This window comes from Hippichthys cyanospilos, chromosome 21 (assembly GCF_059441005.1).
Source record: "Hippichthys cyanospilos isolate Australia breed blue-spotted pipefish chromosome 21, RoL_Hcya_1.0, whole genome shotgun sequence".
NCBI lineage: Eukaryota > Metazoa > Chordata > Actinopteri > Syngnathiformes > Syngnathidae > Hippichthys > Hippichthys cyanospilos.
The window spans coordinates 10,278,363-10,306,216 of NC_142389.1; the positions used below are offsets into that span (position 1 = coordinate 10,278,363).

The window sequence follows — 27,854 nt, forward strand, 5'->3', positions numbered from 1 at the left end:
TTTATTGAATCAAAACTGTTCAGTAATCAATCACATTTACACAGTAGCAACTGTTGGAGTGAATGCAACAACCAATTACAGATCTTTTTAGTGTAATCGCACTGGAACACAGGCTGCGTGAGGGTGTGCCCACTAAAACGCTGTTCATTTATTGATACGACCCACTCGGTTGTTTATTTATGGAGATGCAGTGGTGACAAGCTCGTAAACGAGCACTTTTGTGGCATGTGCACACTCCATTGATGGGGGGGTTGGCCCATGTGCTTTTAATGGAGGATGATACCACCTGATGCTGCTCAAATGGTCATACTCACTGTCAGTTTAGTCTTAGCATTTTCAACTTATTTAAACACTAATTAATGACCTGGTGTATAAACCGGTCATGAATTCCACTAGACGAGATATGCTGCTGACCACTAAAAAATGACTGGCGGGCTACACTACACCCCTAGGCTGTATTTTGGACACCCTTGCAGTAATTATTTGATTCTTCATAAAGAATCAATAGTAAATGATGTAGCAGCATTATTTTTATGTAGCGTTTTTTTTTTTTTTTTTTTTTTTTACATGTCAAATTGGAAAATTAAGGAAAATTTTTAAGTAAAATGGACATTTCTGCTAGAAAAGGTTGCCGCCTCAATAACTGAAGTTCCGACGCTAATTTCAGCATAGCCTGCTTCCATAAGTTAATGCCAAAGTAATACTTTTATACTAGACATGGATTAGACCTTTTTACGGTGAATACCGAATGATACATTGGAAAAAAAAATCAGAAGAGTAAATCTCAAATGTGCAAGGAAGTCTGTTAAGCAAGAGTGTTTTTTTTGTTTTTGTTTTTTATTAAAACATGTTATGACTAATGAGGATTTTCATTATCTAGATTTTAATGCCAGGTGCTGTTGGATTAGCGGGTGGATTTAATTAAAAATAAACAAGGCATGATAAGAAGTAGCATTTTCAGGAGATGTTGTTTTTTTTGTCTTTGTTTTATTGCCTACTTAATTATTTGCTCGATTATGGAATGTAGTCTGCTCGAGGAAGTGAAAAGAATTACATTTCATTTTGTTGTATTACTATGCATATGACAATAAAACTCTTGAATCTTGAATATTTGTTGTTGTTGAGGTTTTTGCAAAAACTTGATTCATCTGGGTCTAAAATCTGTCAGGACTGATCACACCTATGTCACTAAAAAAAAAGTTTGTCGCCCCGCTGTTTCTAAACCTAAGTCGATTCCTTTGTACGGTGGCAGCGATGTGTGCAGAAGGCTTATGTCAGGTGCGCTTTACTTTACTTTAATGTGATTGGATTAAAAATGTGTTTACCGCGATGGCTCCTTCCCCGCGATGCTGACGCTGCAACGGGGACGCACAATGCCGACACAACACATGCACACAAAGTTTCCGTTCACGCTCTAACACACAAAATCACTCACATGCAATCTCAAGCAGAGTATAGTAGCACTGCTGGAGTCAGCAGGGACTCATTTAGCCACTAAATGATTCAGGATGTTCACTCTCCATGTGTGTGTCCTGTGTGAATACAAATGTGTTTTAGCAGTCAACGTGTAGGGACAACATGATGATGTAATGCGGATTCTAACATTTTAAGAAGGTGCGGCCTTACCTTAAGGTCAAGAGTTAGGTTTGTGATGAGTTTTCTTTTCTTCGTGGTCATCAGGCGTTTTTCCCAAACTAGCCGATTGGAACATACAAAGGCAGTAGATCTACTACTATCAAATCGTTTTAAAATCTCTTACAGTCGCATTTTTTTCATTAAACCTATTTTTTTTTTAATAATATACGAGGCTTGAAAGTGAGTCGAAGTGGATATAACTACTCAAAACTCCTATGATATCTTCTTTGACAGTGGTTGAGAGTTTCAATAAAAAGAATAAGAAAACATGCAAAACTCCTTTAGAAATAATTCCTGAATTATTGTTTCAGCCAGATTCTCCCTCATACTAGAATGGTTTCACCCAGCTTGTCACGCGCCACCTCCGGTTATCTTTAAAGTTAATGATTTATTTTTGTTAACACAGTTCTGGTGGAGCTTCGAGGCAGATATTTTTAGGTGACTTATTTTGAAAGTCGACTTACCCAACTTGGTCGACTTTTTTCTCCAGTCCTTGAAGGCAGTTTATCTGGCTTAAGAATTCTAACAAGGGCATGAAGCGCAATCAAGTTTTGTTCTCCCTTCATGTCCTGTATGTCACGTACTCCATCTAGTTCTCTCTGTTTTGATCATCAGAACATTGAAAACTAGATAGATGCTTGCAGTTTTTCAATCAGATATGCCTTGAATAGTCACAATGGGAGCCAGGTCACAGCAGCTGCCCCTATGCATAATATAAGACTATAGTAAGAGTGGAGCTTTGCTACAATTCAAGGAGGGAGAAAGATAATAAAAAAAAAGACTTTGTAGCAGCAATGTCAAAAGTTTTTTAAGCTTATTAAAATGGAAAAAGTTTCTACTCACTGACCACCTACACAACTTTAATGACTAACCGACAACTCTAGACTTGAGGAAAAGATTCCCCACATCTTGGCAAAGAGATGTTCATGACCTCCACAAAGGACCCCGAACACAACTCAAATCACAGGAATAAGCCAAAACCTAAACCAAGGCTCAAAATTAAGACGACATTGCGACATTGTTTGATCACATTCACATGTGAGTCCAGTGATTCTGCAGAACGTTGATGACTCAGCATTACACAAAAATCAACTTCAGATTTTGACGGAACATCTTGTGTGACATGTGTGATGCTCTCGTAATTATGTAATTTACTCTTAAATGACAGAAACTAGCAATATCTTCTGAATTCCATAATTTGAAAGTGACAGTGCTTTTTTTTTTTTTTTTTTAAATCACAACATGGCTGCCTCCCCCACAGCACACCTCCATGCCTTTTAAAACGTGTGACAGTTTAATGCTCACTAAGCGTGTCTGGCCTTCCAACACAGACACACACACACGCACACACACACACACAGCCCGAGGTGGTGTGTAACAGGGGATTTCGAGGAGGACAGCAGGATAGACAGTTTAATCTGACAATGAGAGAGAAGCGAATCGAGGAAGCGAAGGAATTTGTGCATTGAAAGATGGAGGAAAGGTGAAAGGGGGATGACAAAGGAGCCGGGGGGGTCTAAAGGTTATGATCAGGAAGAATGGGTGGGGAGTACCGACGGTAGAAAACTTCATCACATTTCTAAAACTCTGAATACGAGAGGGCTTACACTTGAGTCAGAAAATTATTAACTGTATCAGTAGTAGTAAAAAAGATACTTTGATTTGAATTTGATTTAACAAGAATATAGGAAATGTGACCATGACATCACAAGTATGAATGTGGCACCTCGAGGAAACAAACTTTGCATGCTTACCTATATTTGGTGATTGTTGCTAAGCAACTGGACAGAAAGTGGCCCTGTGTGTATTTCTGTGAGTTTGAACATAAATAGGCCTAAAACCTGTAACCTGAATTAGCTCTGGCATTACTTATGATGAAGAGAGGTTTATGGGGTTTATTTTTATTCTAACTTCCAAGTACGCAACGCTGGGACACGGCAATCAAAACTTCATTTTTTGTTTTCTCCAAGCTGGTTTCACTGCACCGAATCTCTTGCAGTCAAAGCTAACCTTTGTATGTGCCAAGGCACAGGTGTCAAAATCCAGTCCTCGAGGGCCGGTATTCTGCATGTTTTCAACCCGTCTCTCTCAAACACCTGATAATTAGGATGATTTCTAAGATCTTGGGGAGCTTGCATACAAACTCCCTTAATCCCTCAAATATAAGACGCACCTGTGTGTGAGACACACCCTTAATTTTGAGGCCAAATTCTGATATTTTCTACGTTATGTATGACGCACCACCACTTTGGAAACAAAGTAAAAACTATAGCAAAACAGAATAAACCTCTTTTTCTGTAAACTCTTCTTATTTTCTTGTGTTTGTATCCATAAGTTATATATTTGCTGTGTGTTAAGTTTGCCGTGTTTTAGATTTCCCACAGGCAGTGAAAGCCCTCAAAGCAGTTTTTTTTTTCCTTTTCCTCATGACACAATTCAAGTTAATTTTACCATGAATACCCCAAAGTTGAGAAGCATCCGTGTTTCACCAAGTTTAAGATTGTGTATATGTGTGTATATATTTCAAAAGACCGCATTAATCATAGAGTCAATTGGTATTCCTTTTCGTGTTCTCTAACCGCTTCACTCTTAATTGAATCAGCTGGAGTTATAACTTTTACATGACCCTCTCAGGTTTGGTATTAATTCTGTATGTGAACAAGGACGGACTCCTACGTTGGTTCAGTCTGCTCACTTGTTTTGTTGAAAATAATGCCCTAACAACCTCAGCTAACATGAGCCACTGTTAGCTGCAACAGGCACTTGTTACCCCCCAGCTACTCCCATTACGGTAATTATTATAAGTAAGAATATAGCATAGACATCTGTGTGTCAAAACTCTGTCAAAATCTGAGTTCGACACTTGTGTGCTAAGTTGTCGTTACAGCATGCAAAATCCAGCGTCCACCCATACGAATCCTGGGGCTCGTAAACAGGTTGGTCATTGCAGTAGCAAAATGTTTTTCATGTCTTAAGTAATGGTTTTAGCCTTCTTATCAAGTCAGAATTTTTTGAATGTCAATGACATTATTGCAAGTAAACTTGAAACTGGATAGTTTGCTAAAATGATAAAATCGTCTACAGACACAGTATGCCTTCTGTGACGCCGATGAGTCGTATTCATGTTTGTTTCACATGCCGACTTTGCGTTTGGGGAGGGGGACCCCCGGCTGATTGACAGCTCTATCCCTAGTTGTCATGGCAATGATGATGGATGTTTATTTTTTTCGGGGAGGGTGTTTTGTTGCTTTCCGCAGAGACCACTATTGTGGCACTACATCTGCATGCATAATGCGGGTTTAGCATAAAGAGACGAGGAAACACGGTGAAACGACATGATGCTTGTGTGCTATACAGATGCCGATTAGATGGAAATTTCCATTGAGTAGGAAAGATTGCACGGGAGGTGTGCATGAATCGTCCTTACAGGTAGTGTGTATAGCTAAGGTCTAATTTTTGGGTTGTTTGACTTAAGAGTTAGATTACAAGGTGGCAATTGGGTTTAGATTTGGTGTGGGTCTGGTTTGTGGTAGTTCTCTTTGCTTCATAGGTTTTTGGTAGAGTTTTTTTTAAAAATGTGGAACCCGAAAAATGTATTGCCAGCATGGACACGTGGTTTCAAAGTACCTTTCAGACTCTAAATAGCAATTATGTGCAGTAAAATCAATCATTTAAACAAAGGCGACAGACTAAGAAGCTATTGAAGTATTGATTTTGAGTTTGAACTGCTATTTTACTCTGGTATTCTGTCAGTGTTATGCTAAAAATATGTTGGCATGTTCAGTCTGTTAACGATAGGATTTTGGTGTAATCAATCATTTATAAAATATTTTAAATGACAATAAAATAAAAAATATGTTCTTTGTATGATTTTTCTTCGTAAATATGGGATTTTACGACCTGCGTCTTAAAATACGGCGCAATTTATCTGTCACAAAGTTTTCTTTTGGTCAATTTTTGCTGCTGCATCTTATATAAGACACAGATTAGGGTTCGAAATTTTCTGTGTTTTTTAATATGCTAACATAATTTTTCAAGGCTGAACTAAAATGTTCTTTGAACTGTAATATCATTAAACTGCTATGCTAGCTAGCATAGCAAAAGTAAGGAGGTGGTAATGTTAATCAGTTAATGTTAATCATACTATTGTTAAATATATAAGATGCCCACTTTGACATAAACATAATTAATAAGAAATAAATGTGTAAAAATATTTTCTAAGTACTTTTCTGTATTTCATTGTTCATATGCCGTGGAAAATGTGAATCTACTGTAGAAGCTGCACTCATAACATTGTATAGTATGACAGTATGATAATTTGAGTCTCAAAACATTGCTTTTAAGGAAATCCCCAAAATTGCTTTGTTTCGTTAATATAGAGCACAGAGCAATCCATTTTTAACAATTTGGACAGATCAACTTAAGAATGTGTATGGTTGAAATGTTTTGTGTTTCTAGTGTCTTTGGAAACAAATGCATGTACATCAAGTTGGCACTTTGGTGCTTATTGGACCTCGGTGGCGAACTGCGATGTGCAGTGTGTGGTCAAATTGAATTGTCGGGTCGCCTAGCCTCTATTTTTATGTAGCCTGTTGTGATAAAACAACTATTTTCATATGATTTTCTACAAAATTCCCATGTGGCCTTCTCTGACATCACACGATCAGGCCGAGTGCACATTTTCTCTGAAATTATGATTATTTTCCTATTTCTCAGTCAGTCCTAGAACAGGAATGGATGAAGCGCGGCACAAGTGCCCTTTTCGCACATATTTAAGTCATTTATATTCATTTTGTATGGCCCAGCAACACATGCGGCATAAAAGTAATCGGGCAAATGTGCATTCCCGAGGAGACGTCAATACGTATGCACGCTATCTTTGTTTAGATTGGACGTTTAACTCAACCAGCACGAATACACAACAAGATGCCTTGTGATATGATGTGACATGAGAATAATACACACACTCACACACACACACACACACACAATTGCAAGTTAGTGTCTTGTTTGTATTTCCCAAGGCGACACGCATGAGTGGTTCATTCACAGTGGGGCAGGCAATCTGGATGTTCACCTATGCATGGCATTGAGATATTGAGATACAAGGTATTTTATTTCCTGGAAATAGTCAGCAGTGCTTGTTGTAACTGTGGAAAGTGTTGGGTCCCCGAGACCCGCAATCCTAAAAAGCTATGGGTAACAGAAATGTTTGGAGTCCCAAAATTTGCACAGTAAAAAGGACAAAATAAATCTTAGGTTCAAACTTTATTAACAAGACGTGAGCAAAAACCAACAACCGATATCAACAAATCACAGTAAAATTCATTTAAATGATTTAATGAACTTGCATGCAGCATCCCTCATCATCTTCTTCATATAGCACCCACAAAAGTCCGCTTTTTACTTTGGGTGTTTAGCTTCAACGTGTCTGTTTGTTTTGTTCCTCTTCTCGATCTTCTGAAGGGTTTGGTTTTCATGTTTTACTGTCTGGCTCATTGCTAACCGATTGTGTATTATTCGATTTTTCACTGATACCAAAAACAAAAAAAACAATACTGAGTGGATGTTGTTTCGGGCCTAAAAATAGGATTTTTAAGGGATTATGCCACTAACATGATGAAATCTCACAACAACAACGAGATATCGAGTAAAAAGGGGACGTGACCTGCAAGATCAAAACAAACATGATGGACAAAAGTTGTCAAAAATGTCTATAATTGGTCAAATTTTTATGAATGAAAGAACAGACGATAATTATTATTTCGATGTCAAAAAACGTTGCATTCGATGGACGCACGTTGATTTGGAAGTATGCATCCCTGTCAAAAATGATGTGTCCAGTACGCAGGCAAATGAGAGCACTGAATAAGTGTCAGGTGTTATCTCTGACCTAAAGCAAAGCTGTACCCATATAGTGAATGTTGAAATTAGTTTACACAATTAAAATACAGTAAAATACACAATCCTCATTACCGTGCGGAGAATAGCTCAAGCGCCTACGCACGCAGCTGTGTAGGCCGTCTGTACCAATTGTCAAGGTGTTTTGTCAGGAAATCCGTTATCCACTGGCAGATGTTGGGCTACATTCCCAGGTTTGACATCTTGATGACCAATTTGCTACGTAGCGTTCGACAATAAACCGATACAACTTGATAGTCGTTCATTTCCTGAAACTACAATTTTCATCTAAAAAGTAATGTGTGAGCTCATGAAATGTCAAATTGCATATCAAAGCGCCATCTGCACCTTGGTAAATACGATGTACATCCTCTAGCCATTATTTATGGTGATACTATAGTTTTCCAACACTTTAAATGCATGCTTTTTCTGATTGAACATCCATATATATTACATCATCAAACAAGGTTGCCTCATGTCCATTCGCGGAACGTCAAAAGATTTCGATCCTTTGCACTCCATGAATATTTTAAACGGACATGTATTGAATATTAGAAGTGTGAGTAGTGTTGCATTCCCCGCACCCCCCAGCGGACCGCTTTGGCGTCATCAATAATTCAAAATGCACACTGACTCACAGATGTGCGCGCCGGCCTAGCCGCTAACACGCTAGGAGATCATGCGGGTCAAAGTCTGCACACACACCAACTTGAAAATGAGGATTTTTTTTTTTTTTTTCCCCGCATGAATGACGAGGAGGCAAGGAAGTGGAGATGAATTCAAAGAATGAAAACAAAGATGAATGCAATTGGCCTTTCTGTCATGACTCAGCAAAATGAATGGGAAATAGTGGCAATGGGGATTGATTGCAAATTGTCACATTTGCGCATTAATATGCATCGGGTCAGCACTTTCAATATGGTTCATACGACAAACACCAAATGGAACAGTTTCAACGTCAGCTGGCATGTAGAGGCTTCAAAGTGTACAGAAAAAAAGCAGTTTGAGTTGAAAGATAAGATTTATTGTATAATGTGATGGATGGAAATATGTAAGAGTGTTACCTACATCACGGTTCGGTTATTTCAGCTTCGCTCTATTGTAGATTTTCATTTAGGACCATAACCTTTTCTATTGCAGGTTTACATCATTTTATTTCTTGCAATTTTTGTTTCTTTGACATCAGACCAGTCAAAAAATAGCAATTTTATTTATTGGGATTGACCTCTACTCCAAGAATTTTCATTTATCACCATATCTGTTGCCTGTTTACCTCATTAATTTTAATCAATTTTCTTCTGGTTCAAAGAGACCAAAAAAATGATTGATTTTATGTTACCTATTATTTTTTTAAGTGAAAAACTTAAAAAAAAGGAAAGAAAGAAAAACAAAAAACAAAAAAACAACACAAAATCAAAACACAACTCTTCCAAGAGAATGTAACGCTCATGATAAACAAGGGAACTCTGTAAACACAAATAAATATAAACTAGGTATGGTCTCGAGATGGAAAACCAGGTCCAGAACGGAAAAGTCCTGCCATATTTTAGCTCAACCTGCAGTCAAATGAGCTCATTAACTTAATTACCTTTATAAAGTGAAGGGACCTGTACCTAAAGCCAAACTATGGAAGGGTTTTTTCGTTTCTGGACCCAATTTTCTCATCTTTGGTATATTTCAAGTCAAAACAAGTGAGTAAAACCTCCGGACTGCTTCTTGATACGCTGCTAAGCAACCCTTTCAAAATATGGGCAAGCTTGCTTTGCCATTCCCGTGCCATTCCTCGCAGTGAATGGGACAAAGAAAACCAATTGCACTTTAGCAGCCCTCATTGGTCGATTGTCGCACTGGGAGCCGATCACATGTCTAGTAGGAGTGCCGCTCCCTCATGAAACCTACTCATGCCGCTAGCTAGATGCAAAGGAAGAGCAGGAAAGAGCAGCGCTGCACCAAAGCATCGTAAATCTCTTAACTAGATTTCTTTTGTAATAAATTGGAATTTCAAGTGTAAACTCTAATTGTTATCCTATTTGGTCATCTACAGGCTTCAATCTAATTAGACTTCTGGGTGCTGCTAATAAACCCATGACTCTCTGTAAGACTACAGCCAAAGGGATGGGAAGTGAAGGGATAACGGTAAAGTTACTGTTTAAGGTTTAATTATTTAAGATTTAACTAAATATGTGTACTGCGGTAATATTTGTCTTAAATATGTGAAATATAGAAATATAAAAAATATATAAAAATATAAATAGAAACTATAAATAAAAAAAATATTAATTTAAATGTAAATATAAATTTAAAAAATTCAAGTACACACAAACACATGCATCACTTATCGCCGGGGGCCTCCGGTCCTCCTGTTTAACCATGAAAAACCGGGATTACTGTGTGTGTGATATATATATATATATATATATATATATATATATATATATATATATATATATATATATATATATATATATATATATATATATATATATATATATATATATATATATATGGTAACTAAGCCATGCAGCTGTCTCATTTGGGTTAAGTCGCTTTGGGAGACATCTTATTAGCCTCCTCATCCGTTATGTCAATGGTGGATTGTGAACAAGCATACTGCAAGTAAACAATAAGCCATCTCGGCACACACCATCTGGGATTCCTATCTTTAATTTACCCCATCAAACAAACTTCAATCCTCTTTCTCATTGTGTCTATCTGCATCTCTGTTACGTATCTGTTTTCCCATCTCCCCTTTGTCTTCCCAATAATCCTCCCGCCCCTCCATCACCGTCTTGATCTTCTTCGTCTCTATCCAATATCCATCCGTCTTGCTTCCCGTTCACCCTGCGGTGGCCCGCCCGCCCACCCGCTTCCACTGTGACTTCTAATTGGTTTTGCCTTGCCTCAAGCCCCACACTTTTGGAATCATCCGTCATCATCCTCCCTTTTTTTTGTCATACAGCTTCTCCCTCGCTCGTCCAAAGTTAGCTTCGAGTGTGCGTTTGGGATATGACGCTAGAGTTCCCATGATGCTCGGGTGACGAGGATGGAAGGTGACTTTGTTAGTGGTTAGACCTGGAGTCGGGAGATAGCAAAGCAAAAGGAACAAACAAGAGCTGCATAACAATGTTAACTCGGGCCTTGTTTGATTTTTGGGTTCAGTTCAGTCTCTTGCACTATGCTACATTCACATCCGATGATGTATTGAGAGCGGAGGCTTGGTCATTTTTGCACTGCTCGTTTAGTGGGTAACTCATTCTGATCAGAATTCATTTGGGCGTGTTTCCTTACAGAACTTAATCAGTCATACCATAAATCCTCACATACTGGCCCTTTAAACTAGAGTGGCCTTTTTCCATTTTGGAATTGAAAACATGAGTTTACTGGCCCTTTTTTCCTTGTTACGATAGGCAGTTCTAGGGAGATGAAACAGTCAATCAATGAAATCAGTATTTTATTAATTGATTTAAACTTTACAATGGACTCAGAGTTCTGGAGAATGGTGTTCAACCCCCTTCCAAACATATTTTTTTAAACCGGGGTGCACATTTGTCCTCCAAAATAAGATGAGGTTTCAGGCATTTTGAGGTCCATGAGTCTTAAAAAAAACATACTGTCAAACTAAATGGCAGTTACATCTTGTGCATTTACCGCAACCACAAAACTCTGCCCTTTGTTAGCTTAATGCTAACACACGATGCAAAACACCATATGATGGAATCATGATCTCTGAACAGCATTATAATTCACTCGCCAGTTATAATTGTGTATTCTTTTTATTCTTTTCTATTTCCGAACAAATGTGCATGCCTTTGAATTATGAATACTGAAATCTTGAAAAATTCACACAAACACCACTGATGTGGTAAAGTAAGGTAAAGTAATCACAGTTGCATTGTTAAACATTGAAGCAACTAACATATGCAATGAATGAATCATGATGCACAAACAGGTTATGTCATATGTAATCACTGTATGTGCTGAGAAATCGACACCATGTGAGGAAAGTTTGGAGGCGTCCTTTCTTCAGTCATAAAATGGGGGAAAAAAAATCGTACCTTGTCTGATGGCTGACAGGCTGTTTAAAAAATGATGATACAATAGGAAGGCTAAGAGGTTTGTTTTCTTCCTGCCATACAGGTCAGGTTCAATAAACCTGTCAAAAAAAAGCCATGGAAAATTTTAAAAGCTGAAGTATCGCTTTGGTTCGCTGTCACTTCCCCTGCTTTTTACTTCAGCTCGTGAATGAACAATTGAACAAGACATATTAAAGTTGACCTTGTTTTTTATTTTTGGTCACTGATGACTTTCATCTGTTTCATCCCATTTTTTTCAGGATTACAAGATTGACTCCTTGTGGGAGGATGCCATCTAAATCAATGTCCACTCGTGTATCTTCATGTCATTTTTCCTATTGTTTAGTTGGTGAAGGTTTGCTTAAGTGGAGAATTGCCGGTTCCATTCCTGGTTTTAACTTTTGGAGACACTTTGAAATACAGTGGGCCCCCGTGTTCCAAAATTAATCAGTTTCGCGGTTGGGGTCATAAAGCGAATTTGTCGTATGATGGGCAATCCAAACCTATGTTAAATAGCTAATGCGTTTAGAACCCCAGGTAAAAACACCAAAATTGTACATACATATTAAAAATTGGTACCAAAAAAGTATAGTAAGTGCTACGTATATATTATATACATGTATACAATCAGAAAACCTCTTAAATAAAAATTATAGAAAGGATTTATTTAGTGCCGCTTGTTATGCCCATATTCCCTAATAAGGGTTATCTCAAGCATCGTTTCCATATAAATCATCTTCTTACTTTTCTCTTTAACATCACTAGCAAGCTTGGGACCCATGGCTAACCCTTTCAACTTTGAATCAAGCAGTAAAATGCACTATAAATTCGGTTTTGTAACCACTCATAACCGAACAAGGCTGTACCGTTCCGCCATTTTTGAAACAAGTGAGACCGACCAATAGCAGACCACCATCTCCGTGAGGAGACGCCAACCAATAGCAGACCAACACTGTAGTCATGCGTTGCATGGAAGCATTTAGACTGCAATAGTAAATAAGTGCAATTACCTAAAAACGCCTGCAGATGGAGACAAAACAACACAAATACAGCCAACCCCCCCTAGGGTCATGACAGGTGTTTTTGTCGCACAACAGGGAAAATACCGTAAAGAGGGGACATAAAAACTCAGTATTCCACATCACAACATGAAAATAACGTAAATCAGGGGCGTTGTAACATGAGGGTCCACTGTAATTTTTTTGTCATGATATTTGAAACACTCCACAGTTAAATATATGAAAGATGAATTCATGGCACATTGGTGATAGAATTTCTCATGAAATGTGAGGTTTTTGATTTTTTGTTAATGACATTTCTAACCATAAAGTGTCATTTACTGAAACGGCGCCTCTCACCCTGTGGCTGCCGTGCCCCCTTCATGATGTCGTTCTAAAGCCGAACAGCAACAAAACGTCAACAAAGTTAAAGCTGCGATGTGTTTCTTACACGGGCGGTGCGAGGACCTTCCTCGTTGCTTTAACATCATCGTGCCTCTCGCTAGACCTTTTTGTCTCTTCGGGTGGGTTTTTGAGAGTACATTACAACCAAGGAATCCTCAGAAATTAATTGTTGTAGAAAAATACCACTTTGCGGGTGTTTTGGGACAGGAATTAACATCAAAACATTGTTAAAACCTCCACAAATTCGTATTCCCATTGTATGGGGCCTTTAGACTTTTCACTTGTTTATTTGATCAAGAAAAACAAAAACAAAAAAATGTGTTTGACAACGCCTACTGGACCAAACACTACTCTGAACAAAAGGAAAGTCCGAGGAAGTTGTAGCTTGAATTTTTAGTGCCATCGCTTAACAACCACAAATGAGTCATTTCACATTGTGACTTTTATCAGCGTCTTTATGGAGGCACTGATGAAATAAAATGGGACATTATATGCGTGCTTGTTGTGTTCTAATGGCACCTTACAGCCCGTATAAACACTAGCGAGCCTCCAAGGAATCGCGAGGATTTCGACAATTAAAAGTTGTGTATCCTTTTCCGTACGTTGTGAGACCTGTGGCATTTATCTATCAAATCCTTTGTGACAGCTTCTTATTAAGGGCGGCTGTACGAGCTGACAGCAATCTGCTAAGAATTCTCACGTCGGAAACACGAGTGACACTTCTCACGGCGTTATCTTGATTTTTTTTTTTTTCCTAAGCGCTTTCTTGCCGCGCGTGACCTTTTTTTGATTCGACAAACACTTTCTTCTTCTTTTTCACAAGCGCTAAAAGTTAATGGGACCCCGGGGACGTTACTTGTAACAACCCATAATGCATCATGTGGTGATTAACGTTGTATTCTGTGTGGTTTCTCATTTATTAAAAGATTCACTCACAGGACACTTCACAACTGCTCTTTTTGAAGACATCTAATATTGTAGAGCTTGATCAAAAAATTAGGTTTGAACTAAATTTCTAAACAAAATTAAGCATAATAATTTAAAATATGCTTTCCTTTTAGGACTATTCTTTATTTGAAAGCAAACCAAAAAAAGCAAAAAGCAAAAACCGTCACCAAATTAAAGGTCATGCAATACTAGTTCAAAGTAACTTCTTAAGCAGTCTATAGATTTAATTTAAAAGTTAATTTAGTCAAAGAAAATGTTTTCAGAAGGAAACACTATATGAAGGTAAATAATAATAATTTGGATTTATTAACATCCAACAGTGATTCTTACTTTAGTGGTCAAAATTTGTCTGATTCCTGGGAGAATTCAAAATGGCTGCATGCGATTGGATTCTTTCTCGTCGGGTCCGTGATGCGTTCAACTCCCAACATGTCGCTATTCGTTCAAGATGTCACAGATGACATTTAACACGCACCAATAACGGAGGTTTCCTTCTAACGCTGTACGGCAAACGCACTACTCACAAAACAGCTTAAATGCGAGCGAGGTAGACGTGCAGGACGAATGAGCAGTCGAGACGATCAATCACAGCTTGAGGACTTTGTCGTCGGGTTTGATCATTTAGAAACTCTTTGCAACACCCAAATGAGAAAACGGGAGGATGCTTGATTCATTCATCTTGATCCCCCTCTGGATTTAGACAGACGCCGTCTTGTCTCTTTTGCTTTGTTTACCCTTAACTTGTGCCCCGCCTCTTATCGTTCTTCTCGGCTGAGATAATTTCCAAAGCAGCGGGGGTGGCATTCGCTCAACGACGACGAGAGAAATGAAGCATCGGGACGCACGCAAAATGATTGATTTTCCGACCGCAATCGCTCTCGTCGGATCGTTTACTCGAGGGGAACATGCCAGCGCTTAACAAAAAGGTTGCAGCAAAGGGTGGTGTCTTGCTGTGAGGTGTTAATCACGGGGCCTCTTTCACGCAGGGAAACCCTCAAAAGTGGCACATAGCACCACATCCTTTGACTTCAGGGTCCCCGCTGATACTCAAAAACTCTCGAAAGGAATTCAATCTATAAATCTAAAAATAGGCCATTATAACAATGGGAAGTCAATCTTTTAAAAGTCTTACTACATGATAAGTACGATGCCATGGTTGCAAACACAGTGGAACCTCGAAATTCAATTCATTTGGCTTTCGTATAGAGATTTATTTTCATATCCCGAGTCCAATTTCTGATGTAAATTATCTAATTGGTGCCAGGCATTAAAAGTACAAAAATGTGGAACTTTACCATTGAAGTGACATCACATACAAAAGCATTGATGGAGGAAGAGAAGAGCAAGTGGCAAAAAACAATACAGTACGAACTAAATGATTGAAAAAATACCAAGTAAATGGCAGAAAACTTAACTACTGTTCACTGCTTCTTAAAGTTTGAAATCACTTGTTGGGCTGGTGGTGTTTGGTGGAAATTCTCCAAATCTCTTTTGAACAGTTTTTGCCGGCTTCTGATATCAAATCTTGGTAAATGTGTGATCAACACACTTAAAATGTATTTTAATTCACAGTCATTCCGGCCCTTTGACAGAAACTATCACTACAATGTGGCCCAAAATTAAAATTTGTTTGACACCACTGTTTTAAAGTAATAGCAATTTGTAGCGTTGTAGCAAATAATCAAATTAGTCCAATGAACACATCCAAAAGAACAAAAAAATGTTCATGTGACAAACAATATTGCCACACAGCTGGAAACAGTGCAATTAAACCCAGACAGTAAGGATATTTGTCTCTGGAAGTTAATGTACAGCTAGCGTCATATAACAATTATAATGTATGCAATATGAAAACATTTTAAAGTGGAAAACTTGCAATAGGTGCAAACTGTACATTTCATCTGGTGAAGAGGATGGAATTGTGGTACTGCCACAAATTAAAACCGCTATCTGGAAAATAAACCAGCGCTCATAAAAAAGTCACATAAAAGGTGTCATATTACAATGTGTGTAAATTTCAATGCTAAATACATTGTTGAAGTAACCAATTGGAATCCTGTGTTAGCATATTGTCCAAATCAGGTAATAAATAATAAATAAAAAAATCAAGACATCCCTAGGTGTCCTGCCCACAGAGAGAGAATATGTTTGCTTATTTGATGAGCATTTGTTTGAAGGTTTATGACAGTTCATATTATGGAATTATGAATTTTTATTAGTTGGTGGTCCATATTAGGGTTTCAGGAAACATTTTGCTTTGTATTTAAAATAAACTTGAACTGTGGGTGACCAACTTCCCCCATTCCAAAGTCTGTCTTTGCACACTTGCTATATTAGAGCACAAAGGTCACCGCTGTGGTGCTCAAAAATATGAACCTCCTCCCACTTTCAATTCAGTGAGCTCTAAAAGTCAGTGGGGTTAAACAGTATCAATAGTTGGGGAAAGAAGCATAGCGGAATAATGACATGCAGATTTTATCGGACTTGGAAATTGAATGTAATCAGGGGTCAAGCGCTCGCACAGTCGGAATTAAAAACGCCATCCATCATTGACGTCGCCACGCATCTCCTGCGTATGACGGAGGGTTCTATCGCTCTTCTGGCCTAATTGGGCTAAATGTCGGACGAGTTAGTTGAGTGGCAGACAGCAGATGCTTCTTGATTTGTGGACAGATGGTGGGCGGCACTGAAGGTCACTGCGGCGACTCTGTTTATGTGCCAGTGTGGCAGAGATGCTGTCACTTTTTCTGATGATATATAGTGCTGCCGAGCGTGGGACGATTTTGGCCATGTTTTTTGACACGATTGAACGTGTGAAAAATAAAACATTGACAAATAAGAGCGTCTGAACAAGTTAAATGTAATGGTTTACTGTATGACTGTTTGGCTGGCTTCAATCACATAATACCTGGTCACATCCGAAAATAATACCATTAAGGGATTTGCCGGAATACATTCATTATATCACCGATTTTTATATTTGGAGCAATGACAATGTTTAAAAAAAAAAAATGCGCACTATATCCCCTTTGGTCCTTAAATGGTCCCCATTTCAACGTAAAATCTTTTCAATCATATATCTAACTATGATAAATTTTTTTTTCATGTTTTTTTTTTCCGTTTTATTCACAACAACCACTGCATCTTCCTAGACATAAACACAAAATATGTATTTCCCCACCCAAAAATTGTTTTGAAGTGGAATATGTGAAATGATGATATATGATAATATTATTTTATTAAGGCCTTTGGTATGCCAATCATTTGTCACCACTGATTTTAAAGCTTTTTTTTTTAAATATTGGAGCAATGACAGTTTTTGTTTTACACTTTAATGTTACACTTTAATGCTAACAACACAAGAAGCCATGGTGGGCAAACAGAAATGATCATGTTACGATAATAATACATATGAATCTTTTCAAAATAGCATAAATATTTCTTACATGTTTTTACATTGGCATGGTTTCTTGAGATCTATTTTTTCGTGATATTTGGGGATGAATGTTGAAAATGTTTGGTAGGTGCATAGAAATCTGTATCATAATGTATATACACCATTTCATGGTCATGACATATGAGTATTTGGGGGCGGGGTGGAGGTGCATTGGTTAGGAAGAGGGAATAGAAGGCCAGATGGTGTCAGATGGCATCAGGTTCCTTGTGCAGTATCAAATCAATCCAAGTGGAAAGGGATTTTCCCCGAAGGAAGAAAGTGAGGCAGACGTCTTTCCTGGAAGTCGTGATGGGCAGCTTCGAGGAGCTGTTGTAGAAAAATGACCCATTGAGCTTTATTATTGAAACTGGAATGACATCGAAAAAAAATTACAAATAGTGTCTGGAGGCATTTTCTCTGTTTACTCAACTGCAGATGGGGCGGGCGTGCCCAGTTACATTACCTTTTATGTCAGGTGAATAAGAAAAATAAAAAGGCCTGTTATGGAGAAATTCACTGCTGTCTTGCACATATGGAGGCTATTTAAATATTCCCAGGAGGTAAACGGCGGAGCAAGTAGACTGACTGATGGCCATACATGGAGCAGCGCCACACACTATGGATGGCCAGGTTGATGGATGGCTGCATGGTTGTAGATAGAAGAGCAGCCGGGGGGGAAGGATGGATGCAGCCTGAAGTCCGAAGCGGAAGGCAGGAAAAAATAAAGCAGATGATGTAGACAGACAGTAATCCCTTCCCGCTGACAGCGGCTTGATTGAACCTGCTGTGTTTTTGGAATCCGTGTGGCGGTGAGATCGTCGATTTCGTCGTGCGAGCGATGCAAATAAGGGATGGAGTTAGAGAAGTTGTGGGCAGGACTGGGGAGGTGAAAAAGAAAAAGTATTAAACGCAATCAGCGGCAAGGAGAGCAAAGAGGAGGAGATCTCCTGGAAGCACGCAGCGAGACAGAGAGGGATAAAAAAGGAATACGCCGATGACTGGGATATTGATGACGGCGCAGCGGGAGGGTTATGGTAAACGCAGGCGGGGATAAGCAGGCTAAGAAGCAGGGATCAACGCCTCCAGTGCCTCGTGAGAGGGATTGGATGGGAAGAAAACACCTGTGCGGAGATTTTTACTGGGATTCATTGTTGCCCATTGGTGACCAAGCTTTTCTTTGGAATTATCTAAATCAATACGAGTGATGAATGTGGCATAAAGAGATAATGTGTTAGATTTAGTTTTTCATTCAAAAGGAATAAATAAATGATTATAAATTTCGAAAACTTGCAAATAAATGTGTTCTCAACGACCAACGGTATGTTTTTAATAAATTTTATTAAATTATATTACAAGGGGGGTGGCACTCCTCATGAGGCTGTAATGTCTGTTATAGCTACGGACTAGGGTAAATGCAGCGCCTCCTGCTGTCCGTAATTAAAAAATGGTCTAAATCTTACACTTTGTCCCTTGAAAAACAAACTGAAAGGGAGAAATGTCACATTATCAGCATTGAAAAAATAGACCAAAGAAACATTTGTGAAAATATCACTCTTTAGCTCATCTTTGAAAAAAAATACTACAGTAGACCTAATAAATAATAATAAATAAATAATAAATACACCTAATAAATTAATATGTAGAAAAGTTTTTGGAAGTTTTTATTCAATTCAATTGACACCTCTGTTTTTACTTAATCAGCCGTGTTGGCATTGGACGATATCAGAAACCGACGGTATGATAACCTTGACCATGTCAATTATTACAGTATCACTGTATCACGGAATTGAAAATACAGCTGTTAAATAAATTAAAAACATCTTTGGTAGCCATTTTCTAGACTATAAAATCTGTTTTATTTTCAAACAAAATATATAATCCAGCATTTGTTACAATAGCAAACATATACTGTATATACCAGTTTAATAATAACCATACAATAACCATGACTTTCAAAATCACTATATACTGTATTACTGTAATGGTTATCAGCGCATCCCACGCCCAGGTGGGTTTTTGTCCAATCTCGTGATCGTAACCTCAAAGGCCTTGCACAGCGAAAACATTGAAAAAAAGACTCTAGGGAGCTGAAATTTCACCCAGATGGTGACAACATGTCAAAGTTACTCATAGCATGACCACTTATTAATCACACTACCAGGAATGTGCTGTCCCTTGGCAAACATTGAAAAAAGACTTTAGGGAGCTGAAATTTCACCCAGATGGTGACAACATGTCAACGTTACTCATAGCACGACCACTTATTAATCACACTACTAGGAATGTGCCATCCCTTGGCTAAAATACTGACAAAATGAAAAAATGGAAAAAATGTCAAAATACTGCAAAAGCGTTAAATGGACACACACAATATTGTGTCAGATCTTAGTGGACTTCTAACTTTGTCTCGATAAACTGATGGCATGTGCTGCTCTTTTAGGTATTAATCCAGAGTTTAAATGGTCTTGCTCTTGAAACACTGTTTTGCTGTAGCACTAAGAATGCCTCATTGTTCACACGCAGATATTACTGAATTGTGTCTTGAGGTCTTCTGAATTCAGTTTGCTAACCAGAAGAACCGCACCTTGTGAGGCATGAAAAAAAAAAAGGGAGGGGGTACAGAATCAGGGAGCTGCTAATGTGGAAAACATATTTATTTATTTTTTTTTACATTTTTAACTCATTTAAACATACTTACAAGTATTATCAAACTAACAACTACATTTGAACATGTTCAAGCATGTTTACAAGTACGACGTTCGAATGTATCTTTAAATGAATTCAAACACATTTTCAAGGATGTTTAATTTTACTTGTGGGCTAAATGTTCAAAACAGCATTTGTTCCCATCATGGAATGTTATTTTGCATACATATTCCAACCTACTTGAAAATATATTCAAATGTATTTGTAAATATGTCCAAACCCAGTTTCAGACATGTTCAACTGTGCTTGGAGGCTAAATGCTAAAACAGCATTTGTTACTAAACTTCCATGTATGTTGACATACATACATTGTAACATTGTCCAAACATGTTTAAACATGTTGCAGCTTAATTGAAAACATGGTCAGTGTTGCACCATATTATAAGGTACGTCTTGATAATGGGTTCTATTTCTGTATTCAACCCATAAATAGGGCGCACCGTTTTAAAAGGTGCATTCTCAAACATACAGTCAGTAAGAAAAAATAACGCACATAATCTTCTCTGTGGTTTATCACTCCCAGTGTACGTGCAGTTCTTAATAACTAATGTTCTATGATTGGTTTATCCCTGCCTGTGTACGTACCGCACATATTACAGAATGTTTTCCGTTTGGTTAATCACTGTTTGCGTACAATCCATTGGGATTCCGTCCCTGTGTCAGCAACAAATGATCCGAACGAAACTCAAGACATTTTGCCGATTTTTGGACAACTTTGCACACGCAGGGCGCACCATTGTTTTTTCACAAAATTAAAGCTTTCATTGTGCCTGATGGTACAAAAAAAAAAGAGTAAATAAGTTTGAACATATGTGCAAGTGCATTTAAACAAGTTCCCCCATCAAAGATGTTTACACCAAATTGGCAGCACAACGGAATTACAGCGTGGCGAATCGTTTCTTACAGTAAACGAGTCCCAAGCTTAGTATTAAAGCAAGTCCTATCCTGTGTGAAAATGAGTCCATCAGAATCCCGACAAGTGGTGTACTCCTCAACATTGTGTATGATCCGTGATTACCACCCAGTGTTTTTAAGGCCAGAAGGCAAGTTAAGCCAGTGGTTGTTGGGGAGGATGGAGAGTCGGTACGACCGCGGGGAATGAAAAGGGCAAAAGTATAGCCCGCTGATGTGACGCGAACCGACACACGCTCACACGCATACACACACACACACACACAACTCCATCGTGTGGGTCAGTGCGTAGGTGCTGAAACACAAGTTCAGCCTCCCCAGGTTGCCGTATGCAGTACCAGTACATCACTAAAGTGCAGCCGCACAGAAAAAAAACCTGACTTGCCGATAGATTAACTCCCGTTGGCCCCGTCCATGAAACCACAGTGGTAAAGTCAGTCCCACCAGCTCCAATGTGCCCAACCTGTCTGTGATACCAAAAACACAACAATACCTAAGGGGATGTTTCCTAATACAACAAACCATGGTGGTGTCCATACAGAATGCAGCGGGAGTCGGTGCCGGTGTCAGACACTTTCTCACCTTCTGCAAATTGCCGGCTTGCTTTCCTACTGACACGTAGCTATTCCGGGTGACTTCCAGCCCGGAGGTGTGAAAGCAGCTTACAAAAGTCCATAAAGTGTATCTTTAAGCATCTGGGCTATCATGCTGAAGTTGACGCTTCTGTCTCAATCCTGCCTTAAAATAATACTGTAATTACAAGCCTGACCTTTTTCTCATTGGCGGAACAACTATATATATATATATACATATATATATATATATATATATATATATATATATATATATATATATATATATATATATATATATATATATATATATATATATATATATGTATATATTGTTGTAGGTATGTTTGAAGAAATGTTTTCAAATATACTTGTAAATAATTAGTTTTTATAATGAATAAAAACACAATTGCAAGTAACTAATCTTGAAATAAGCTCAAATTAGTTTTATGCTAAATGCTAAAAACAACACTTTTCCCCCATATTTCATGTGCAAGTTTAAAACATGTTATTTTTAGCATTAGCTGACAATGTATGTAAACTATCTATCAGCTTTTTTTTTACTTTTTTCTCATACCTAAATGAGATATGCCCAAACACAAGTCGATACTCCATGGCGTGTTATACTGTACAACGTTTTAAGCATTTAGCCTTAAAGTATGTTCATCATATTGTCAAATATGTCCAAACATACTTGCTAATATGTTTGAACATTCTTGCGAGTGTTCAACCATTTAAATACATTAAAATCCACTGTACTTGAATGCATGTTTGGGTCTAATTGCAAGTCTGTTCGAACATACTTGTAAATATTTGCAACACTTGCAAATACAGACTGCACTTGTAAGCTAAATGCTTAAAACAGTATTTTTTTTTTCATATTGCCAAGGTGCATTGACTTGTGAACTTTTAAAAAATGCTATGTTTTGGCCTACATTATAACAATTAGTTTGAAAATTACATAAGTGAACATGGTTTATTAGTATTATTTTTTTTCCCATAGTGCCACTATCTGTATTCAAGTGTAAGTCAATACTCTTTGGGCGTGGGGGGGGGTTGAGGAAAAAAACATGTTTGTACCATCAACTCAATGCTTCTGTACAATGCACCACCACATGATTACATAAAACAGCCTAGGCAACAGTAAATCTCATGAACAAATAAATACGATCCAACATTTAGCATATGTCACTTTGTATAACAGCACATCTTCAATATATTTGACACAAGCTAAGACTTAATTCCTGCTTTTTATTTGTCGTCCCTTTCATCCCACATCTTCTGTTTTTTCCCGACTTGCTCCTGTGATCCCCGTGTCTATTCCTGGCTGGTTCTGTGCTGTACTTCCTGTCTGCTGTGCGAGTGTGTGTGTCAGATCTGTTTAATGTGTTTGTTTTTGGGTGGGGTGGGCGTCGCCTTCAGGTTGTCAAAGCAGCCATCAGCGATTGCGGTTTGACGCTCGATTGTTTCCGCAAGGAAACGTCCAAACTGCACTCGCTGGTGTCGTTTGTCCCCTGTAAGAATATGTTGTCTACCTGATTTGTATAACTATAAATTATACAGGTATAATTTATAATCACAGTTGAAAATGGTTGCTTGTGACATTGTATCTTTTTCCACTGGGGCACCAATTGAAGCAGCAATTGCTATTTTACAACAACAGATGCCCCAGTGGAACAAAAAAAGGTGCAATGTCATCCGATGTTTTCCCTCAACCCCGTCCTCTGTATAAATTATATGTTTATAATTTATGCCGTGTGCACAGCGCCGATCCATGTGTCTTTATCTGTTACGCAGCAAATCAGACAATGTTTCGCAAATTAAGAATTGAGTCGCCAATAGAGGAGAGAGAATCAAATGTCATTTGGGTGTCGACCACAGGAACTACAGCCCATAACCCCACCCTGAATACTTTCAATTTTTTTTCGGATGGAATGATCATTAACAATAATTGGCAAACCCATTTCTAACCTCAAAGTCATAATGCGTGTGAAATAAGAGTCATTGGGAGAGAGAAGGCTCATTGGGCTGTCTTGCCTGCTTGGTGTGGTGGAAATCAGTTTCCCATTCCATTTTTTTCCCGAATTGACCCACCTGTCTAAAAATATAATAAAATAAAGTCTGCCCTTCAGTCCCTCCTCCTCCTCTCCCTAACCCAGGTTTTTCTATTTGTCACTCTGATTTGATTGACAGCTGAGGACACATGTGGGGGCACTGTGCGGGGCGGCAGTGGGGTGGTGACCAGTCCCGGTTACCCCGGCAACTATGGTAACCAGGCCGACTGTACTTGGATCCTATTGGCCGAACCCGGAGACACCATCTCTGTCGTCTTTACAGACTTTCACACCGAGGAGAAGTATGACTACTTGGAGGTGGAGGGATCTGAACCCCCAACAATTTGGTGAGTGACGCTCATTGTTACCGTCAGACGTGTGGCTAATGTCTTGTTTGGAGAGCTTGACTATTTTATTCATGTTTTTTTTAACTCGTCAAAACGAATTCTTCATAGGACGTACTAGAGATTTGAGCAAATGTGATAGTACTTGAGTTGTGATGACGCTCGTCTTGACGAAGGCTAGAAGACTTGAGTCTCAGGTCTTGTCTTGATTTGAGACATTAAGTGGTAGGCATACACACAAGTTTAATTCATTTGGTCAATAATTTTACCGTAATTCCCTAAATATAAGACACTGTTTTATCAGTGGTCTCCAACCATGGGTACCAGTCCGTGGATCAACTGGTACTGGGCCGCATGGTCCGCAACCGAAGTAAAGATGCATTGGAAGTGATTTTGTTTAATGGTTCATTCGTTTGTGCTTTGTTCGACTTGATATTTGTTTTTTGGCGCCACTTCTGGCCGCTGTTGATGTTACGTCTTTTAGTGAGAGGGATGTTGTGGCTTTAAAGGGACAGTGCGTAAGATTTAGACCGTTTTGTAATCAAGAGGGGTAAATTAAATGATTGTAAATTTCAAAACTTGCAAATGTATTCTTATTGACCAACAGTATGTTTGTAATGTAATCATGGATCAAGTTATGAATAATGATATTACACGGGGGTGGCACTTCTCTTGAGGCGGCCATGTTTGTTATAGCTCCGGACAATGGTAAATGCAGCACCTGCAGCACCTCCTGCTGTCCGTAATGAAAAACGGTCTAAATCTTACACACTATCCCTTTAATTGAGAGCAGTGATGCACACGTTGTTTTGTCTCTGTGTGAAATGTGGCCCACGACTGTCTGTAGTTGTACGTTGATTGTAAGAACTTTGTCGTTTATGATAATGTGCCCAAAATTAGTTTGTTTATTGATTGATTTCTTTATTGATTGTTTATTAATTGTGGTCTTCTGGCACATACACACAAGCATAAACTTGGTGGAACAGGAATGATGCACAAGTTCCACTCTCTATGACAAAACGAATTCAAGTTGCGTCATGAGCAAAAGGAAATACAACCTGTTGGAGTGCATTCAACATTAGACTCCCGAGGCGTTCACTGACCATTAACTATGTGGGAAATCTGAAACACACTTAACCCACAACTAATGTATAAATTAATGGTAAGAACACAATATAAATAATTTACAAAGTATATTTATCTTTATTTAAGATATTTTATCGTCAGTGGGGGGGTTAAAAGTTTTCTCTTTCCTGGGGGGGGGCTTGGCAAAATATAATTGAGAAGCACTGGATTAAAGTCATTCTAAATCTACCCTACAGACACGTTTTTAACATTCTTAACTGTCAATATTTATATTCTCCATATTAAATAGATGTAATAAATAAACAAATAAATAAAATGGCCTATATAAATAAAAATGTCATCCCAATTAAAAATAAATACATAAATGGGTCAGTATAAATAAATAAACCATAAATAACTAAATAAATAAATACATGAATCAGCTATTTCCTGTCAGCTTGTGTGTATAATGTGTATTTGGATTAACCGAGCCTTGAATGAAACAAGAGCAAAACAAATAATCTATAGCATTTCCATCTCCCACCACCCACATAGCAGCCACTTTTTAACCTTCTAAACAGACTCAATCCTGCGTTACGGTGTGCTCATTTCCCCAGAAACCATAAGTCACGCCAACTATGTGTCAAAGTCAGCACCAATCCGGCTGAATGGACTAGGCCGCAAAACTGAAATCCCTGCTGCTTTTTTTTTTTTTTTGCAAATATGAACTTTTCAACCCAATTCCAGACAGTGGCTTGGTTGAGATGTGAGAGCTTTTGTGTAGGGAGTAAACTAACAACATCTCCCCGGGGACGGAAGCACATCCCGTCCGCTGTTTAGCCTGAAAAATACTCACTTCTGTCTTTTTGAAAAATTGTGTCAACACAACATTTATGTGAGCAAACATATTTTTAGGTGAGGAAATAGCTAGAAAAGTTTTCATGATTTCAATGTTCAGCATTCACAGAAGAAGAAAACATATTACTACAGGAATTCTGTATATAGTGTGGCCAGAGGTCATGGATAAACAATATTACTGCATTATTACATATTAGAAACTGCAATAATCGAGAAGCACTCGGAAGAGAAAATCAGTCTGTTTTCTTCCTGAGGAAACAAAACAAGGCAACAACACAGACATTCTTGAAGTAAGTGAGCTTCTAAGAGCATTTGCATGCAGCTGCTGCTGTTTTGGTTAGCAAGAGTTCAAATGGTTTCAGTAATTGCAACGTGTTTGTTTTCCTCATGTGGAACAATGAAAGCATCTATTTGAAGGTTGTGTTGATGTATTCGACTTAAACACACGAGGCATAAACTTGACTGTCGGAGAACTTTGGTGATGTCATGGAAAATGACTTCACGACAGCTCGGAGGAAATTCTGCTCCAGCATCCAACACACAAAAATCCAAAGTAACCAAGCTTGCTTCGGTTATGTTGGATTAGACCTGGAAATCTCAAGGGGAAAACTAGCCTCTGAAACTTAACTTGAAAAACTAGACTGAGAAACTAAACTTGCAAACAAGTCTGAGAAAACTAGATCCCGAAAAGTAGATCTGGAAAGAAACCAAGAAAACACCTGTAGAGCATGACGTTCTAACATGTCATATAGAACCTTTTCCTGAATCTTAAATACTGTCAATCATCAATTATACTTGTATACAGGCCAGTTGGAGGACACCACTCGGTAAAAACGCATATTTTATAGGGAAGCCAGAAAAAACAAAACAAAACCAGAAGCCACAAAAAACAAAACAAAAAAAAAGATGTAAGAGAGTGAAGCGGTGTCGGTTAATTTTTCATGCCATTGTTTATGAAATTAAAAGTTTTGAAGCATGACATACAGAATAAAACAGAATATTATGCTGCAAAGGTTTGTTTTGCAGTTTTTCTCAAAATTGGGTTTCTAGGAGCTGTGGACTTAAACAATTCATTGACATAAAAGGAAACGAGATTTCAAACACTGATTTTAGCCCATTTTCTCTATTTAGAACACACATAAAAAAGCACAATAAAACAAAAATGAAAAGTGTCAGTGGCCCCATTCTATTTTTCCATACCCATGGTATGACAAAGCATACTAATGGGCCATTATTTCAGGCGGTCATTAGTGTGTCTTAAGGTATGACTATAGCTTGAATTAGTAATATTCATTATGGTGACAAAAACCTTTAATTCAAATTGGAGTCATTCTTCCCTATATCTACAATAGAACTCTACAACAAAATCATATTTGCAGCCAACAGGGAACTTTTCACTATAGCAAATCTATATTTCGGACATAAACGTGAAAAACGTGTTGTCCAATCTACAATCTGACTGAAGTTAAAAACAAAACCATCCAACATTTAAAAAAGAAAAAAAGAAATAAATTGCCAAATCCACAATAAACATTCGTTTTCATATTCACCTCAATTTCTTGCATAACGTCTTTCACTTCGCTTCATCCATCCTTCATTGTTATTACTTTTATCCTGATTCTAGCGTTGACTTGAAGCGGCTGCACGCGTCAAAATGACATGATTTTGGCAACCACATCCGTAGAACACATTTTCTGCAATGAGTATCTTCCGGAATTTCTTTACGAGCCGACTGCATTGCGGACAAACTATTGCTCATGGAAATCTTTATAATTCGTCTGAAAAGGAATACCGTGATCTAAATATCGTAAACAACTCCTGGCAAACACCATGTTGGGGAGAGATGAGGAGTCTGTTTAGATTGTTTGAATCTGCCAGGATTCTCTACCTCTGTAATAGATTAGTGTTGTTCGTATGCTGTTACTGCCACCTAGAGTATGGGAGAAT

The 27,854-nt window shown here is 38.2% G+C and overlaps 1 protein-coding gene across 6 annotated transcripts in view; it reads left to right on the forward strand.

Moving 5' to 3' along the window:
* The window catches only part of csmd3b (CUB and Sushi multiple domains 3b), a 343,211-nt gene that overhangs the window by 158,819 nt on the left and 156,538 nt on the right, over nucleotides 1-27,854 (forward strand). For 5 of the 6 annotated variants that reach the window (XM_088404543.1, XM_088404544.1, XM_088404545.1 and 2 more), the window contains exon 5: nucleotides 23,780-23,987. In XM_088404543.1, the coding sequence (XP_088260669.1) occupies nucleotides 23,780-23,987 (208 nt within the window). The remainder of the gene's footprint in view (nucleotides 1-23,779; nucleotides 23,988-27,854) is intronic. The other variant, XM_088404548.1, reaches the window with a different exon arrangement.